This window comes from Alosa alosa, chromosome 2 (assembly GCF_017589495.1).
Source record: "Alosa alosa isolate M-15738 ecotype Scorff River chromosome 2, AALO_Geno_1.1, whole genome shotgun sequence".
Taxonomy (NCBI): Eukaryota; Metazoa; Chordata; class Actinopteri; order Clupeiformes; family Clupeidae; genus Alosa; species Alosa alosa.
Window position 1 is genome coordinate 25,477,808 of NC_063190.1, and position 17,815 is coordinate 25,495,622.

General features: G+C 41.7%; 1 protein-coding gene across 4 annotated transcripts in view; it reads right to left on the reverse strand.

Moving 5' to 3' along the window:
* The window catches only part of rad50 (RAD50 homolog, double strand break repair protein), a 73,117-nt gene extending 59,176 nt beyond the window's left edge, over window positions 1-13,941 (reverse strand). For 2 of the 4 annotated variants that reach the window (XR_007192533.1, XM_048235448.1), the window contains exons 1-12: window positions 13,873-13,941; window positions 12,492-12,652; window positions 9,979-10,062; window positions 9,354-9,505; window positions 7,516-7,701; window positions 6,934-7,138; window positions 5,557-5,685; window positions 4,395-4,560; window positions 3,803-3,996; window positions 3,023-3,229; window positions 2,620-2,802; window positions 2,101-2,258 (exon numbers count right to left, since the gene is read on the reverse strand). Coding sequence is in view for 3 of the 4 variants with exons in the window: in XM_048235448.1 (XP_048091405.1) it covers window positions 2,101-2,258; window positions 2,620-2,802; window positions 3,023-3,229; window positions 3,803-3,996; window positions 4,395-4,560; window positions 5,557-5,685; window positions 6,934-7,138; window positions 7,516-7,701; window positions 9,354-9,505; window positions 9,979-10,062; window positions 12,492-12,620 (1,793 nt within the window). In the remaining variant the exon portion in view is untranslated. Of the gene's footprint in view, window positions 1-2,100; window positions 2,259-2,619; window positions 2,803-3,022; window positions 3,230-3,802; window positions 3,997-4,394; window positions 4,561-5,556; window positions 5,686-6,933; window positions 7,139-7,515; window positions 7,702-9,353; window positions 9,506-9,978; window positions 10,063-12,491; window positions 12,653-13,499; window positions 13,557-13,835 lie in introns of those variants that run through there. The other 2 variants (XM_048235461.1, XM_048235470.1) reach the window with 2 other exon arrangements.
* Between the last annotated feature and the right edge of the window lie 3,874 nt (window positions 13,942-17,815).

A 17,815-nucleotide genomic window follows, 5' to 3' on the forward strand; every position in this document is an offset into this window, starting at 1 on the left:
ACATTTTATGTCTCTTACTGCAAACATCACCTAACCAACCGATAGCTGTCTGTGTCCTGAATACACTGTAAAAAAACGCGATCTCTGTGGACAGCCCAGGCTCCAGAAACGGCAACAAAAACAACCTGGGCAAACCTAGCCCATAAAAACATAAACTGCTCCAGCAAATCACAGACGAGATGCGCGTTATGCGCGTTGAGGGGAGTTCCAATTGCACAGGAGCAGCACAGGAGGAAGGGGGAGGAAGTAACAACCTAGCTCTCTGTTTTGTTTGAAAGTCAACAGATGTGACATTACCCAGCATCGCTTAGAGCACAAGTTTCATGTAGTTGAAAGTGTGTCTGGATTTCCACCCGCTGTTTATTGCAAGACAAGGCAACCGCTTTCATTCATTCATTAAACGTGCGCTGTGCTGTAATGGAAATCTTATTGCATAGCCAAGTAGCCTAATTATTATTATTTTTTAATTATGCATGATTTACTTTTTATTAAATTTGTAGGCTGGAATGACTCACGGCAACAATTGTGTTTAAATGTAGTACTGCTTCAGCCTCTGGCAAACTCAGAAGGGACAGAGCCCGTCTACGGAGAGCCTGGCCACTCCGTATTAGACGGCTAAATTTGTCTCTTTCACCTGATTGTCATTGACAAATCTCAGATTTGATTGTAGTTTGTATAACTTCAACATGGGTTATTGGTCAAAAGTTGAATGAACGAGTACTTATGTCCTTTTGATTTCTTACAGGTTGGGTCGTTGTTGCCCATAACACGCTCGCATTGTGCTAATGAATGGCGTCATCGACACGTTTGAAAGGCTTTTTAGAACAATTAAGTGACTTAAAAAAATATAATAATCAACCAAGTATATTTTCTTTGCCTCCCCTTTCGAATACAATGTTGAAATCACTTGAAAAAAAAAAAAAAACAAATATCCCGAGAAAAGTGGATTTTGAGGGGTACAGCTCCATAGACCTCCATTCATTCTGCACTCGTGGACGAGTGCCCTCATGTGGAACCACAGAAGGAACTGCAACCAGTTCAGAAACCAGAAGTTTTCCGAGAGTGGCAGTTCTCCCCTTATTAGACATTCTCTGGAAGGGAGCAGCAAGTAACTGGTAGCTAGAGAGCGACATGTTGGAGACCCATGGTGTAGGACAATTTTTCATTGGCAACATTATTAAACCAACCAACAATAGAAAATATTAATAAGGGCTCTTATTTCATAGAGTTAAATTGAAACAAAGTCTTCTAGTGCTCGTGGACTGATAGCCCTACTGGTAGCCAATTATTACCCCGGCTTGTATTTGGGGGCCGGCCTTTATTTGTCCGAATCGACCATGCGCCCAGCTATTATCCAAGCCCCGGCTATAAATAGAATCCCGGCCATTATTTGAGGATTTATGGTATCTATTTTTTGTATGTTAAATAGGCAAATAGCAAAAAAGGTTATGGATAGCTTAGAATATAGCCTACTTAAGATTAAATGTTGTAGAGCAAATGTTATAGAGAAGTAAGTAAGTAAGTAAGTAAGTGTATACTCTTTTGATCCCGTGAGGGAAATTTGGTCTCTGCATTTATCCCAATCCGTGAATTAGTGAAACACACTCAGCGAACACAAGTGAGGTGAAGCACACACTAATCCCGGCGCAGTGCCTGCAACAACAGCGGCGCTCAGGGAGCAGTGAGGGGTTAGGTTGCCTTGCTCAAGGGCACTTCAGCCGTGCCTACTGGTCGGGGTTCGAACCGGCAACCCTCCGGTAACAAGTCCGAAGGGCTAACCAGTAGGCCCAACTGCCCCAACAAGTCAAAGTGAAAGTGATGTGACTAACTGAGGAGAGACGTTGCAAGCAGACTAGTTGACTGTAGTTTCAAGTCGCAGAAAAGAAGGTTACAGAAAAGAATAAACTTTTTTTTTTCTCCAAGCAGGCAAGTGCTGGGCATAGTTGCTGAACAGTGGAATGTGGCTATTCAGAGCATTTTAAAACTTCTTACTCTTACTCATACACGTTGCTGAAATAACGAAGCATTTCACAAACACACACACACACACAAACACGCACACACACAAGCACACGCACACACACACACACTTGGACTCACTTAAGTTTGCCCAGTTTCTCTCGGGTAGAGTTGATCTCCCTGGAGTTGGAGAAGATCCAGTCCTCCAGCTCTCTCTTGTTGGGGAAGTGTCCCATTAGGGACACCAGGTCCTCGCAGTGCCTGGCTTTAATCTTCCGCACCTGCTCTTCCTTTTCCACCTGAGAAATACACGCAGTGTACACCAAACATGATACGGCTGTTGACTCTGTAAAGCGTCCCTGAGTTTGAGAAAGGCGCTATATAAATTATTATTGTTATTGTTATTATTACTATTATTATTGCTGCTGCAGTGGTTCAGAGGAAATGTTTTTATCAACAGCCTACTAGTTTTGGTAGTTTTAAATAATCCATATCTAATTCTGTAACTTGCCTGATACACTGTAGTAACAGTTGGGAAAATACAGATCATATTGGAGTTAAACTATAACATAATTCAAACTATAAAATAATACATTTTAAAAATGCAAACATCTAAAGTGATAGAGGCCTGACTGATTGGAGGACTGGACGTGGGCCCACCTTATCTTTCTTGAGCATGTCCATCTGAGTGCGGGCGGTGGTGTGTGTGTTGAGGCTGCTCATCTCTAGGTCCAGCTGCCTCTGCTTGCGGTCAAGGTCGTCCTTCTCTCTCTTAAGCTCATCCAGCTCTGCTCGCATGCTGTCCACCGAGGAGTTACGCGTCGCACTTTCAAGCTCATGCTCCTAGCACACACACACACACGCACGCATGCATGGATAAGGTGCAAACACAAATAAACATTCATGCACACACATACAAAGGGATGAATGTGTGTACATAGGCTCACACATACACTCAAATTGCTGTTGGATCCGTACATCCCTACATATCACTACATCCACTGTGAACTCTGCTGAGAGTCAAGCGGCCTGGCTCCCTTGCTGGGGAGAAGGGTCGTCTCACCACTTTGGCCAACTGGGCCTCCAGCTCGTGCAGGCGCCCGGACGAGCCCTCCAGTCGCTGCAGCTCCTGGTTAACGGCACGCAGCTCCTGCTGCTTCTTGCTCTGGAGGTCACGCTTCAGCTCGATGGTGCGCTCCAGGCCCGTGCGCTTGTCTCGCATCTCGTCTAGGCTCTGCTGCTTCTGGGTCTCCCGCTCTTGCAGATCATTCTAAAAGAGAGGAGAGAGAAGAGAGCAGCACGCAGGCAAATGTCACAATAAGTAAGTAAGTAAGTATATATACTCTTTTGATCCCGTGAGGTCTCTGCATTTATCCCAATCCGTGAATTAGTGAAACACACTCAGCACACAGTGAACACGCAGTGAGGTGAAGCACACACTAATCCTGGTGCAGTGAGCTGCCTGCAACAACAGCGGCGCTCGGGGAGCAGTGAGGGGTTAGGTGCCTTGCTCAAGGGCACTTCAGCCGTGCCTGCTGGTCGGGGTTCGAACCGGCAACCCTGCGGTTACAAGTCCGAAGCGCTAACCAGTAGGCCACGGCTGCCTCCTACATAATGATATAGATTTCACAATAAATACAAAATAAATGACCACAGGTTCTTCCATGGCTCTTGTTACACTCCTCCACCAGTTTTCTTTGGAATTGGACTGCTAGTAGTCTTTTTGTGTAATCCTGCGGACGGACTTGGCCAAGGTCATTTCCCTAACCGAACTCTGTAATGGGTTGTGGCTCTCTGGGAGTGCTGAGAGTGGAGCTAACGTTCGGTGGTTTCCCAGCCTTACCATGACCAGTCGGAGCGCCTGGGCTTCCTGCTCTAGCCTCTCCTCCACCTGCTGGTAGAAGCTCTGGATCTGCGGGCGGCTGAAGGGCGCTCGCTCGTAACCCTCCAGCTCCAGTGACGAGGCCAGCGAGCGCACCTGGGTGTCACGGTTCTTCAGGCTCTGGCCATGGCGGTCAGCCTCCAGCTGAAGGCGACCTTGGAGAGGAGAAACACAGAGAATGGGTGAAAAAAAAAAACCCGGAAAACTTCTAAATGAATGTGAAAGTGGAAAAACACAAATATAATAAATACACATAAACAACAAAAACTGTTAGACTGATAAACTTTTTGAAGAGTTTCCTACTGTCAAGTAACATATCAACTCTAAAATAAGGAGTAAACTAAAATATACCTAATTTGTGTTTCACCTAAAATGCTAATTAAGTGATTAAAGGTGAATAATATAACAATATCACAAGGCTGACTGATCCCTCCTGTGGTAACACGTGCTGTTCGGCTAAAGATCATGTGACTAAAACTGTGCTCTAGCTGAAACAAAAATGCTGTTCACGGCTTCTCCTATCTGTGAAACATGCAGAAGTGTTTCTGAGTACCCTGCTCGACCAGCAGCTCCGACTTGGTGTTGGTGAGCCTCTGGCACTCGCGCCCTGCCCGGTGCAGCTCATTCTGCTGCTCAGTCAGACGCCGCTCCTTCTCATTCACCAGCCGCTGGTGATTCTCATACATGTCCTGCAGCTCTCTGTCCGACCCCTCGAACAGCTGCCAACATTTTCGCACGCCCACACACACACACACGCACACAAACAATGTATAAGATAATACCTTTTTCTTTGTCTTGAGAGCTGTAAATAAGGATTTGGACAGGCCTCATTGGACCACGGCATTCTCAAGTTTGGGAATGGCTGTTAAACACAAATGATCCATAGTACCACCCATGGAGCCTACTGTGTTACCCTCCTGACATTTGGAGATGACTCTACATTCATTGGACTCATCCATGATGGTGACAGCAGTTCCAGCAATACACAGAAAAGAGGTAGAGAGAGCTGTTGGAGCTTGATGTACCTAAGCTATAATATGTCTGCATATTGTGCGCTGTCATAAATAAATATCAGAAAAATCAGAAAAAGTATTTTTTCCTTTTATATCAGTAGTTAGAAATATAATATAAGAAAAAAAAATAATATAATAATAATAATAATAACAATAATATATATTAGAATAATATTATACAGTAGGCTACATAGCCCAATTTAATGTGTTCATTTTGTCCACATTTTGTATCTTTTAAGGCAAACAAAGCAATGTTTGAACTATTTTTTGTTCAAAAAGAGAGCCTAAAACATAGCCTAGAAATCTAGACACACCCTAGCGGCAGCAAATGTAATTTGCAGCCAGGGTAGTCTAGCGACTCCGTTGGCTTGCGAGCTGGAAAAATGAAACTTCTATCAGGCGAATCACATCGTGTATAGAGTCGGCAACGGTGCCTGCTACTTAAAAACAAAGAAGATGGATGCTGCTGCTGGCGAACAGTGGTCTTTGAATCGCGACAAGACTTAATCTTTTTTTAAATTAGCTCTGCTGGTGTGAAAATGCATAGGACTCATGAGTTGTAGCGCTATCCTATTGCGTGCAGAGGAAATTTGAAAGACAACCGTTTATCCCGCCCCTCGGATTGAGCACTGCCAATGGTAAGTTCCCAGACCCTACATCTTGATGTGGGTCTGGCTCGTCAGGCCTTCACAGTAGCATTACCTGTTCCATCTTCTCCTCCAGCTCTTTGTTGTCCTCCTCCATCTGTTTCTTTCTGCTCTCCAAGGCCTTGATGTTGTTATCCAGGGTCACCACTTTGCCTAGCTTTTCATCATTCTCCAGCAGCTGGTTCTGATGGTAAATTTGAAAGAACAAAATGTCATATTTTGCATATTAGACCTAAGGTCAGAGATAAGTTTATTTGCATTTTAGTAGGTGCAGATTCTGAATACTGAGGTAGCTAGCATTACTGGTAAGAACTCAGAAAACAAAATTCCATATAATCAAGACACTGCAGGGAAAAAAGGAGGAGTCATCAGAGAAGGATCATATCACACAGTCCTTAGTTTATATTTCTAAAACATGTTCCCCATTCCTCACCCACATACAGTAGGCCAGTGGTTCTCAAACTTTTTCTTTCATTCCCCACTTTGATCAAGGGGGCATTCTTGAGCCCCACCTGTCCCTCATCGCTCTAAGAAAGTGGTAGGTCAAGCTTAAAATTGTCAAATTTATTGAAATAGTGACAAGTTCTAAATATATCCTCTTCAACAGAGTTAAAGTCAGATGGTGCTGCAGATATAATAATAAATAAATACATAACACACATATTTTTTGTTTTCCAGCAACATATTAGGAAGCATAGGCCATTTTACAGCATTGTACAATATATTCAATGAAATACCAACATGCTGCATGAAATGGATCCATAATCCAGTCATACTGAGCACTGCTGGTTGGGAAATATTTTTGAAATAAACTTTGCAGGGATGTGATGTAGGCCTACTGTTTAATACATGGGATCACAAGAGTGCCTCCCAATCAGACGTTTCAGCCATTTCTCCAGAAATCTCAAAGGCATAATACTCTCTCAGGATCGAGGCCTGTCCCATACTCAAGTTTTTTTGGTGAATGCAGTAATCTCATTTGCTAGGTGAGGTAGGTGCTTGTCTTTGCCTTGTAACTGGACATTTAACTCAAATGTATCGCTAAGATATATCAAATATATCACTAAGAGAGGCCAGCTTCGTCAAGAAATGTTCATTAGTGAACGTGCTTGCAGATTCAAACATGCGCTCTTCCTCCAAGAAGAGGCGACTCGAGCTCAAACACAGCGACAGCACTTTACCTCGGAAAGCCACCTTGCCTCGCTGTGAAACAGTACAGTCTTTTGGTCAGCTACCATCTCTTCGCAAAGTGCAGAGAATCGACGCGCTTTTAAGGGCCGGGTTTTGATGAAATTCACCACTCTCACAACAACGTTCAAAATCTCATGTAGGTCGGGACTAATTAAGCTGCCTTGACGAGCACTTCCCTGTGAATAACACCGCTGCAGTAGGCAATGCACACACGCGCGCCACGCACGCGCGCAGGCCTCACCTCTAGAGGAGTGATCTGGCCGGCTATGCGCTCCACACTGTCTTTGGAAGCGGCCAGCTGCTCCTCCTTGTTGGCCAGCAGGTCACTGATCTCCTGGGCTTTCTCCTTGTTCTGCTTCAGGTACTGGAGCTCCGTCTGGCACTCACGGACCACCGAGCTCTGCTTCAGACGCAGCTGTCTCAGTGTCTCCAGCACTTTTATGTACCTGTAGGATTGAGGGCACATTAATCAACAAGGTTAACACAATGACGTGAAAAATGACTTACACACAACTACCAAAATAAAATAAAAATGATCAGTGTATGTTTTTGAGAGACTTGCTATCTGTGCCTGTTACTGATAAAACACAAATAATCCAAATTCATGAAGGCATCCTCCAAGAGAGTGCATTTGTGCTGACTAAATACTTTAACAATTGGTCAGCTGATAAATGATGATGATGATGATGAAACTGATAAAGATGTGTCAAGCAACATGCTGTGATCCAAATCATAGCCTATTGCCCACATCCCATCTTATCTGGGTTTTCAAAATGACTCGGATATCCTGCAGAGTCAGCTAATTGCACTGTAGACAGCATACTTAGTAGCTGCAAAAATGTCATCAAACTTCTGCTTCAGGGCCTTCCCTTCGCTGAGCGGCCAGTTGGAGTCCTCTTGATGGCAGAAAATGACATTGGTAAGGATGGCCTTGGAGACGCCAAGACCCGCGACCATCTCACGGTCGATCTCAGCACACTTCGAGCTGATGCTTACTTTTTCTCCATGCCTGAGGAGGATGAATAGAAAGACAGACAGGTTAATGTGAGAACAAGAACGGAAAGGGGTGATGGCATTACTTAACCTAGTACTATTAGAAACTAGCCTGACACAGCCAGTCTTAACACTATTCAGAATTTGAGTTTGGTACTGCACCATTGGGATAATGGGGCGTGTTTCAACCAATACAGGGGGGAAAAGCCTCTGTGTGCAATTGGATAGACCAATCAGAGAAACGAATGAGTCCTGTAGGGGGAATAGCCAACACATGCTTCTTCTCGTCAAATGCCTTAATCACTGTTTTCTACTCTGAACTGCTCTGGTTAGGTCATAGATCTGGGCACACCAGTTTTTCCCATACATTGACTTATTTGTGGCGGCCCACCACAATATCAACATTGACCACCACACAATGATTTTCCACGTTGTACTATTTAAATTGGATGGAATTCTTTGTAGAGCTATGTGCACCTTTGTAAAGCCTCTCCTTGTTTCTCTGTCTCTCAACTAACCTACATGCATGTTTAAAGGCAACATTAACAATCCTGCAAGGCATAGAAGACGACTAGAAGGCTAAATTGTGCTTAAATCTGGTTAGCATCATGCTGTAACCCCGCTGCACTAATTTGTTAACAACTTTTGCATTCAAGTTAATTCTGCAAACCTACCAACACAAATAGAATTCTGTGGGAAACACTGCATACTGTAGATCCAGTGTGTATCATTGTCAAACTTGAGTAACTTGTTTCACATGAATTATTGGTAAATATTTGTTTATTGATTATCATTTGTGATCCCTGTGCCCCCTTCAAGCTCTGTGCAGTAAGTGCATGGGCAGTGCAGGCCTGCGTTTTTATAAAACTAATGCAGTACCTGTTCAAACATGCTATTCCTGTAGAAAACCCATAGCCCATTCACATGCCCACAGGTATACCTGCTTTAAAAATAGGATGATGGGGAAAAGCATATCAGCTAAATGCTGTGTTGAGTTAAAGCTATATATTTAATATTCAATAATGAATACTGAATATTATATGATAATACATTAGCCTATAATGAATGTGCAGTGAGCAGAATTTAGGCATGGCTGCATGTGACATTTTTTACAGATCAAAATGACATAGTCTAACAGCTGCATTGACTATATGAGAATATTCAAAATTGTCCTTCTTCATCTTCTCATTTGACCAAGAGGACAAAAACATGATTTTTTTTTTTACCACGTATCCTTGTGTATCCTTTGTTTACAAATTTTCACAAAGTGTACAAAAACATGTCTTTGCTGATGTTTTTCCAAAATATTCTCAAATATGCATCTGTGCAGCATTCAGATAATTCACATTTTTTTAACGTTTGGAAATTATGGCCATTTTAAGTGTTAGAGAGAAAGTACATATCTATTACATTTTTGAATTCAACAGAAAACTCCTGGTCACAAAGTTTCAAAGCTGTATGTGCCATATCAAGGAACCAAGAATACTGAAAGTTGGACGAAGGGCTTCTTCATCAAAATGCTTAACAAAATTATTTAGAACTTCATAGGCCCCCAGATTTAAAATTAAATGAAAGGACCCTAGATTTCACAGAATGTGACCAAAGGTTTAAAGGATTATAACCCAGGACCAAGAGACAGTACACAAGCTGTGACTGCTCTAAACTCACTTCATCCTGGTGATCACTCCCTCCAGGGTCTTGAACTCCACCTTCTTCCGTCTCTGCGAGCACTGCATGGACCGCTGCACGGCCACAAACTCACCATTCACATCTCGGAACTGCAGACGGATCTGAGCACGCACATCAGTCTCCTGGGCATCCTACAACACAGAAATAACAACAAACTAAACCTGATGGACAGGATAAGAATCTTGAACAGGTATGCTAGCCAGCATCTGATCTCCTCATTTACCAGACATTTACCGATGTTGAATTGCATATTTTATATTGCAATGATTTACTTGTTTTTCATGAGTAAATGAATGTCTCCATTTCTTTGAGCATACATTTAGCGTAGACTTAATGGCAATGAAAGTTGTATGCCTGTATCTGCAACAACTATGCCATCAGAATATGAATGAATCTAGTACAGGAGAGACCATTAAAGGAAATAAAAAAAATGCTATGCATGTTAGTATCGGCATCACCAATTGGCCAAAATGAGTTGAAAATAAAATGAAATGAAAACACCGGCAGAAATACAGCATTCCGCATCTCTATTATAAAATATGATTAAAGAAAAAATGCTACATGCTACATGCTACATGGCTCACAGAGCTTCTCGTCATCTTACCTTGGGATCATGAACAAAATTTGCACCCTTGGCTCCTGGGGGAAAGTCACCCGAAGTGATGTACTTTAAACATTCGATGATGGTCTGAGGGAAAAGGTGAAAATGAAATATGGTTTTTGGCCTGTTGACTACATATAACTCAAAGAATTTGGGAGTTATTAGTTATTGATTGGCCATTTAGTGGGCCTAAACTCTAGGGCTAGTAAGCAAGTGAGCTAGCAGATATACAAAGGCCACCATGGAAATACAAAGGATAGAAGGTAAGAAGAAAATATACATTAGCATTATGGTACTCATCATTAACACCTCAACAATATATGGCCCTCTGTAAAGATTTCCAAAATGAAAATATACATCAGCATTTACATGAGAAACTTTCATAAAAAAAAAAAAAAATTCTGGACCTCTATTTACAAACATATACTGCAGTGGTCCCCAAACTACGGCCCGCCACCTCATTTTGGGTGGCCCCCCAAATCATATCCGTGGTATATAGCATCTGGCCCGCACGGGAGTATGCCATCGTCAAACTATAACCTCCGCAATTTCCCCCATTCATTCTCTATTTCGAGTCTTAACAGTACACATGTAATACTCTTTTTGTCCACTGGTGGTTGTTTTGGCGCTGTTTTGCGTTTGCCGTTGAAAACAGAATGAAATGTAAGCCTACCTGCAAACATGCAAGAGGCCTATGCTGACTGCATCAGTGCTCAAAGTATTCTAAAAGTTTATCAATTAATTGTTAATAACTAACTAACTTCTATTCTAGTCATATTTCTGGGACTTTCTGGGATAATTATTTCTATTTTTTATTCACTCCTTAAGTTAGAATGGTGGTCATTTCAGATATTTTTGCCAGCACTTCATAAAACTCTCATAGTTTGAGTTATTTGAATTATTTGTAGGATATTACTTGTTCACAACATGAGCTGTGTATGCAAAGACACAGAGTTCAGAGTTCACACATTTTGAATAAAATATAGGCCTACTTTTGTGACTCCCTGCTAACACTTTTGGGAATTCTAAAGTCTTTTTATCAGCATTATTTCATTTGAGCTACATTTTATACTGATATGGCATGATGGCAACATAAACACAGCTAACAATGGTATGAAATTGCAGTAGATTAAATGTAATGGAATATTCAACTAAGATAGACTGCTGTTGTTCACAGCACTAAGCTATTTATGGTTACTGATATACTCCGAGTCTCTGGCCCTCTCTTAGAGCCATGCATAGTGAGCTGGCCCTCAGAAGAAAAAGTTTGGGGACCACTGATATACTGTATTTATATACTACACATATCTAAGAGATGCAACACAGGTTCACACTCTAAAGTCTTGGGGGAAAACGTTAGTGATGTTACGGTTGATACTGAGGCTCTGAAGCGTGTGTCGAGAATGTCAAGCCATTCCCAGCAAAGCCCTGTATGGAGGCTTGAGTTGTATTGGTGATATAAGTATAAGTATATATACTCTTTTGATCCTGTGAGGGAAATGTAGTCTCTGCATTTATCCCAATCTGTGAATTAGTGAAACACAATCAGCACACAGTGAGGTGAAGCACACACTAATCCCAGCGCAGTGAGCTGCCTGCAACAACAGTGGCGCTCGGGGAGCAGTGAGGGGTTAGGTGTCTTGCTCAAGGGCACTTCAGCCGTGCCTACTGGTCGGGGTTTGAACCGGCAACCCTCCGGTTACAAGTCCGAAGCGCTAACCAGTAGGCCATGGCTGCCCCCTGACGTCAGACGTGACGTTCGAAGCCTTGCTTGACTCCACTGCATTGACTTCTGTTTCACTTTAGGTGGGACACTCTGACTACAAAGATGTCCCATACTCTGATAAGTACCTGTGGGTTGTTGTCAGTCGTTGGTTGATTGTACTTTCACTGCCCTCTGTTCATGAAAAACACTACCCAGTTACCAAAGCACTTTCACTGCCCTGTGTTCATGAAAAACACTCAGTTACATAAACACTTTGCTCTCTTCTCTAAGTCATTTTTACCCAACGCTGGCCTACAATTCAATGTAGATTTTCTCAAATGGTTAGTCACTGTAATTTGGACACTGGATAAGGTGTTGCACTAGAAATCTTGCGACCTGGGATCGAGTCATACCTCGATATTAATGAATTTTCACGGATGACCTACTACTTTATTTGTTACAAAGACAGGAAACATTTAAACTCAAGTGAATTGTGCTTTGGGTTGAACCTGGGTTCAATCCTTATGTTTAATGAATTTTCACAGATCGCCTACTACTTTAATATTTCAACATAAGAGAATCGCTTGTATTTCCTAACGCCTGTGTTACGTATGAATGTACGTATGGCGCATTTTGTGTTGCTTTTGTGTTCTGAATTTCTCTTGTATTTGTATTTGAGTTGTATTTTGATTGACCAGTATGTGTCCTAGGGTGCATTCAAAGCCTCGGAAATGAACCACTTTTCAACACATCTGGCTTGAAAGCTTCAAGGTTTCATGAAGCTTCATCTCTCCATCACTAGAAAACGTACCGTTTTGCCTGCTCCATTGGGTCCAACCAGAACGGTCATGGGTGTGAAGAACGTGATCACCTGCTTGTCTTTGTCCTGCACTCCAAAACTCCTGACACCCAGGATGCTCATCTTCTCAATCTTGGACATCTTTGGATGTTTGCTCACCCCCCTTCAGGCTGCTGTGTAGGGTGACAAAATCACAGCTTTTTACATTTCCGCCAGCAAAACAAACAGCAGGGTCATACTTCCAATAATATTCAAGAATTTTACCATACAGTGTTAATATAATGTGTTTTAAATGCAAATTGCAGTCTATATATTATTTTTTAGGCTACAGCTGTCACTTAGCCTTTGCACCCACCCATTAACTGTATTCTGAAATTTGACTGACACCTGGAGGGCAACTCCCTGCCCATAACCTCATTCTGCAGTTCTCTTATGAAGAACTTCTAAAAAAAAAAAAACTCCCCATTTTGATTAATGGCCCAGGCATTTAGAGATTGAGGACCTTTAATAGACATGGTTACGAGTCCAGGTAGCCTAATACGTATGGTCCTTATTAAAGGGATCACTTAAGTCCTAATACTGGTGCGGGAGGAATAGAGGAATAAAATAAAACCATCGTCATCGTTTATTTCCACAGAAAAAATGTCTGGCCGTAGCCTACGATGTATGTCTGGGATACACGGATTGACAGAGTACCAGGCATAACCCCAACACTGTCCTCACGTAGATAGTGTACTTGCGATTCGTAACGTGGACAAGCAAATATTAGTCAGGGCGTCGGTGTGTACAGTGATCACTAACCTATAAAGTTGACAAAGCTCAAGACCGCGTTACCCAAGAGCTAATTTAACCACTGTACAATGTTGACTAAGTGACTAAGGTGAACAGTAAGTTGGGTGGCTAGGTGTCAGTCTTTTTCCTAACTATTTTCTGGGTAACTTCCTTCTAATGCTACGGTCGCTGAAGTGAAACCCAACGCAAGGTTAGCAAACTGCTAGCAATTGCTGACTGACAACTTACTTTCTTCTTAGCAGATAGTTCTAACTTCAATAACTTCCAAGCTAACGTGGAATTTACAACATATGGAACATGTAGCTGCTAACGTTATTGGAGAAGCTTAACGAACTGCTCGACTGATCATGGGTTAACTGTGATTTGCACGCCAGCTCTACGTTAACGTTACATTGTCAGCACTGGTTTTAGTGGCACCTCACTAGCCGGGTAGCATTTAGCTTCAGCGTAGCTGCGAAATCTTTGATGTGGTAAACGCAATTAAATCTTTGGAATATTTCTAACGTTACTCATGCGTATAAGCCACATGCTGACTCTGAAACTTGCTTTTTGTCAATAGCCTACCCGCTCCGGACCGAAGAAAAGAATTTCAGGAACTTACATGATGTTACAAGACTACTTGGCGCGTACTGAGTGAAACCAGTGACGGAAAACATTGCGCAAGCGTATAAAATGAGGGGGCGGGATAGGATAGGTTAACCTTCGAGGCAAAATTTGAAGACAGGTCCGCGGCAGATTAAAGTTCTGAAGGTAACCATCTGAAGGTAACTTTGACACATCACGTTTTGACACTTTGTTCATACATGTCATGTTTTATTCTGTAGTTAGTAATAGTTGGAAATTGGCTGCCTTTGAAAAACATTATTCTCACCTATGCCAGGAAATCCCCGTTCCCATACCATCCATCCTAAACAGGTCTTGCACATTAGAGGCTCAACATGTTGAAACACTTAGTGGTCCTTCTGGCACTCTTCCACTTTTCAAAAACTGACGACACAATTAAAGAAATAATTATACATCTAAGAGACCTTCGAGATCAGCAGCATCTCCTCACCTTTGTGAGTAAGCAATTTTATATGGTTATAATATGGATTGAGTGTAAATAGGCCTAAACCAATAGACACGCAATGTGGCATGCAATCTGATGCATATAGACATACTAAGCATGCTCCATGATGTTTGCATAAATGGCTAATAAGGATTAGCCTACATGAAATAACCTATGTTTACCAAAGCAAGTGGGTGAAGCAATGTTTTGTTTTGTCCCTCATGTCTGAAGGTTTTAGAGAGCCCCTACTACCCTGGCATAAGAATCCACTGGAATGTGGTAATGGCAGTTTCAAGACAGTCTGTGTTCAAACAATACATTTAATATGCTTCTTGATGGTAAATGGTAAAATTAAATAAATTTATGTTGAGCCTAGATTGTGCAAAGTGCAGCTTAGAAAATTAGTCAATGCTGACAAATGCATAGTCTACATTATTTTTGACCAATGACTTTGCCTTTTCTCTGACAGTTCCATTGCAAAAAGGTCATTGCTCACGAACTGTTGCGAGCATTAGACCATGTTAAAATAATATCTTCTCATAACACTCATCGACTTCAGGAAACTGTGAATAAACTGCAAATCAATATTGAAGGATTGATTGCAGGAGACCAATTTAAAAGCACTATTAAAGTAAGTATCTTTAACAACATCCCTGTTATTGCTTAATAGTCCTGATCCATTGTTATACAGCTTCTTCTAATACATGTTTTTTTCTTTTCTAGGCAGAGGAGGACTGTGCCAAAGACAAAATCATGTTTGTTAAGATCAACAGCATGGCAAACTCAGCATTTATAGATCGTTATATAAGGTTTTTCCAAGACTGGCTTTCAAATATATCATGAGCATCCATTATCCTAACCCACTCAGCTAAAATAATGTATTTGAACATTGGATGCATTTCAATGGCAAATCAGGGATCAATGTATTGCCAACAAATTAATTTTCCCAATGTCTTGAATTATTTCTCAAGTAATATGTAAGGCTGATGTATGGTGTATTACATTTACATTTATTCATTAAGCTGACACTTTTATCTTACAGCAAGAGAATGAATGTAACTAATGAACGAGTGTATAACTAAGTGTGATGAAAGTTTTTATTGTGTTTAGTTGCTTTTTCATTTCTGCCAATTTTACAGCTTTATGTATTTTTCGAACTTTTGTTCAGTTTTTGGTGACCCTTATCTAAAGCCTTATGACACCTCATGGGTCTCCATGATGGAGTCTAGCATGTGCCTCTTTTCTTTTAATCAGACAAGTGTATAAACTAGACAAACAGATAACTAAATCATAAATTATGTAATTTGTCACCAAGTGTTTTACTTTTTTGTTGTATATTGGTTTTGTTTTAGAACTGATCAGTATTTATTTACAGTAAAAAATGGTTACATGAAAGTTTCATATGCATTTTCTTTTTTACCGAAGGGATTCATTTGACCAAAGTGAAAGGTTGGTCTTGAATCTCAAATGTCATGGCAGAGTTGAATTCTCAGAATGGTGCCTTTGACATGTACACTAACCCTTTTATGACTGGACCTATGTGGCATACAAGCCTATCACCCACTTGATGCTTACGTGAAATTATTGGGTTGCACTTGTCACAATTCACTCCCTGAGATGCTGAATTATATGGTTATAAGGCCAACAGGGGGCAGCATTCATCTAATTCAGGTAGAAAGGCAAACACATAAATCCACATTTATTTATTTTTTAGTTTCCATTTTTCAATGGTAAGGAAGTAAATCACAAAGCAATACTTATACTTACTACATATTTAGTCATCATTATGAAAAAAGTGTTTGTACAAAATACAAAATGTTTGTCTAACAGTTTTGATGCAGCAATTTCCCGATTGCAAAATTCAGCTTGAGTGTGCAGAAGATTGAGAACGTTATGTAGGTAGGGTACTGCCTAGCATTCTCCTAGCCAATGTCCAGTCTCTTGTGAACATGATGGATGAACTAAGAGCGAGGATACAGTTTCAAAGAGACATCAGGGACTAACATTCTATGCTTTACTGAGACATGGCTAACTGAACTTGTTCCGGACAGTGCCATCACTCCGGTGGAGTTTTTCTCTGCTGCTCGCTCTGACAGGACTGAGGAATCTGGAAAATCGAAAGGTGGCGGTGTTTGCATCATGACGAACAGCAAGTGGTGTGATCCTAGAAATGTCACCGTTCTCTCAAAGTCCTGCTCGCCTCATCTAGAACATCTAGCGATCGTCTGTCGACCCTTCTACCTGCCCCGTGAGTTTACTTCGGTAATATTCAACGCTGTCTACATTCCTCCACAAGCCAACACAGATGCTGCGGTTTCAGAATTGCAAGAAGTGTTAAATAGACAACAACACACGCACCTTGAAGCTGCGCTTATTGTGGCCGGTGATTTCAATCAAGTACATCTGAACCGGTCCATGCCTGAATTTATTCAACACATTCACTTCCCTACACGTGGTGACAACACACTGGATCACTGCTACACACAGTTCAAGAACAGTTACAAAGAGAAGTCTCTACCAGCTTTCGGAAAATCAGATCATGCCGCTGTTTTCCTACTGCCTATGTACAAACAGAGAAGTCGGACGGACCCCCCAGTGACGAAGGAGGTCAAGCGCTGGACTGACCAATCGGAAGCCAGGCTACAGGACGCCCTTAGCAACGTTGACTGGGAGATGTTCAAGACGAACTCTGCTGACATCAGTGAGTTTACGGAAGTATCATTGAGTTACATCAATATGCTAACTGATTCCATCATCCCAACTGTAAAGATCCGAAGCTTCCCTAACCAGAAACCATGGGTGGATAGAGAAGTGAGAACGGCATTAAAGACACGCACCATGACTTATAATGCTGGGCTTATTTCAGGGGATATGACGGATTACAAAGCAGCATCTTATAGTTTACGTAGTGCAATTAAAGATGCTAAGCGGCGCTATAGAGACAGAGTTGAAGCTGATTTCTTGGAGGGTGATCCAGCACGAGTGTGGAAAGGACTCCGAACCATCACTGGCTTTGAAAGAAAGTCCCCTCCTATGATGAATGTGAGTAAAGTCCTCCCTGATGAACTTAATGCTTTTTATGCTCGCTTTGACATGAAAAACACAGACTATATTGGACTAGCTGCAGCATGTGAAGCAAATGAGGATGCACCTTTCTGTGTCTCTGAGGTCGATGTGAGCAATGCCTTTAGGAAGGTAAATTGTAGAAAAGCTACTGGACCGGATGGAATTTCTAACAGGGTTTTGAAATCCTGCGCTGCTCAGTTAGCTCCTGTGTTCACTTATATCTTTAACACATCATTGGCTCAAGAGACAGTTCCTACTTGCTTCAAGCAGTCTGTTATTGTTCCAGTACCGAAAAACAAAAGTCCATCATGTCTGAATGACTACCGCCTAGTAGCCCTGACGTCTACAGTGATGAAGTGTTTTGAGAAGCTTGTGAAAAACATTATCTGCTCATCCCTCCCTGCCTCCTTCGACCCCCTCCAATTTGCTT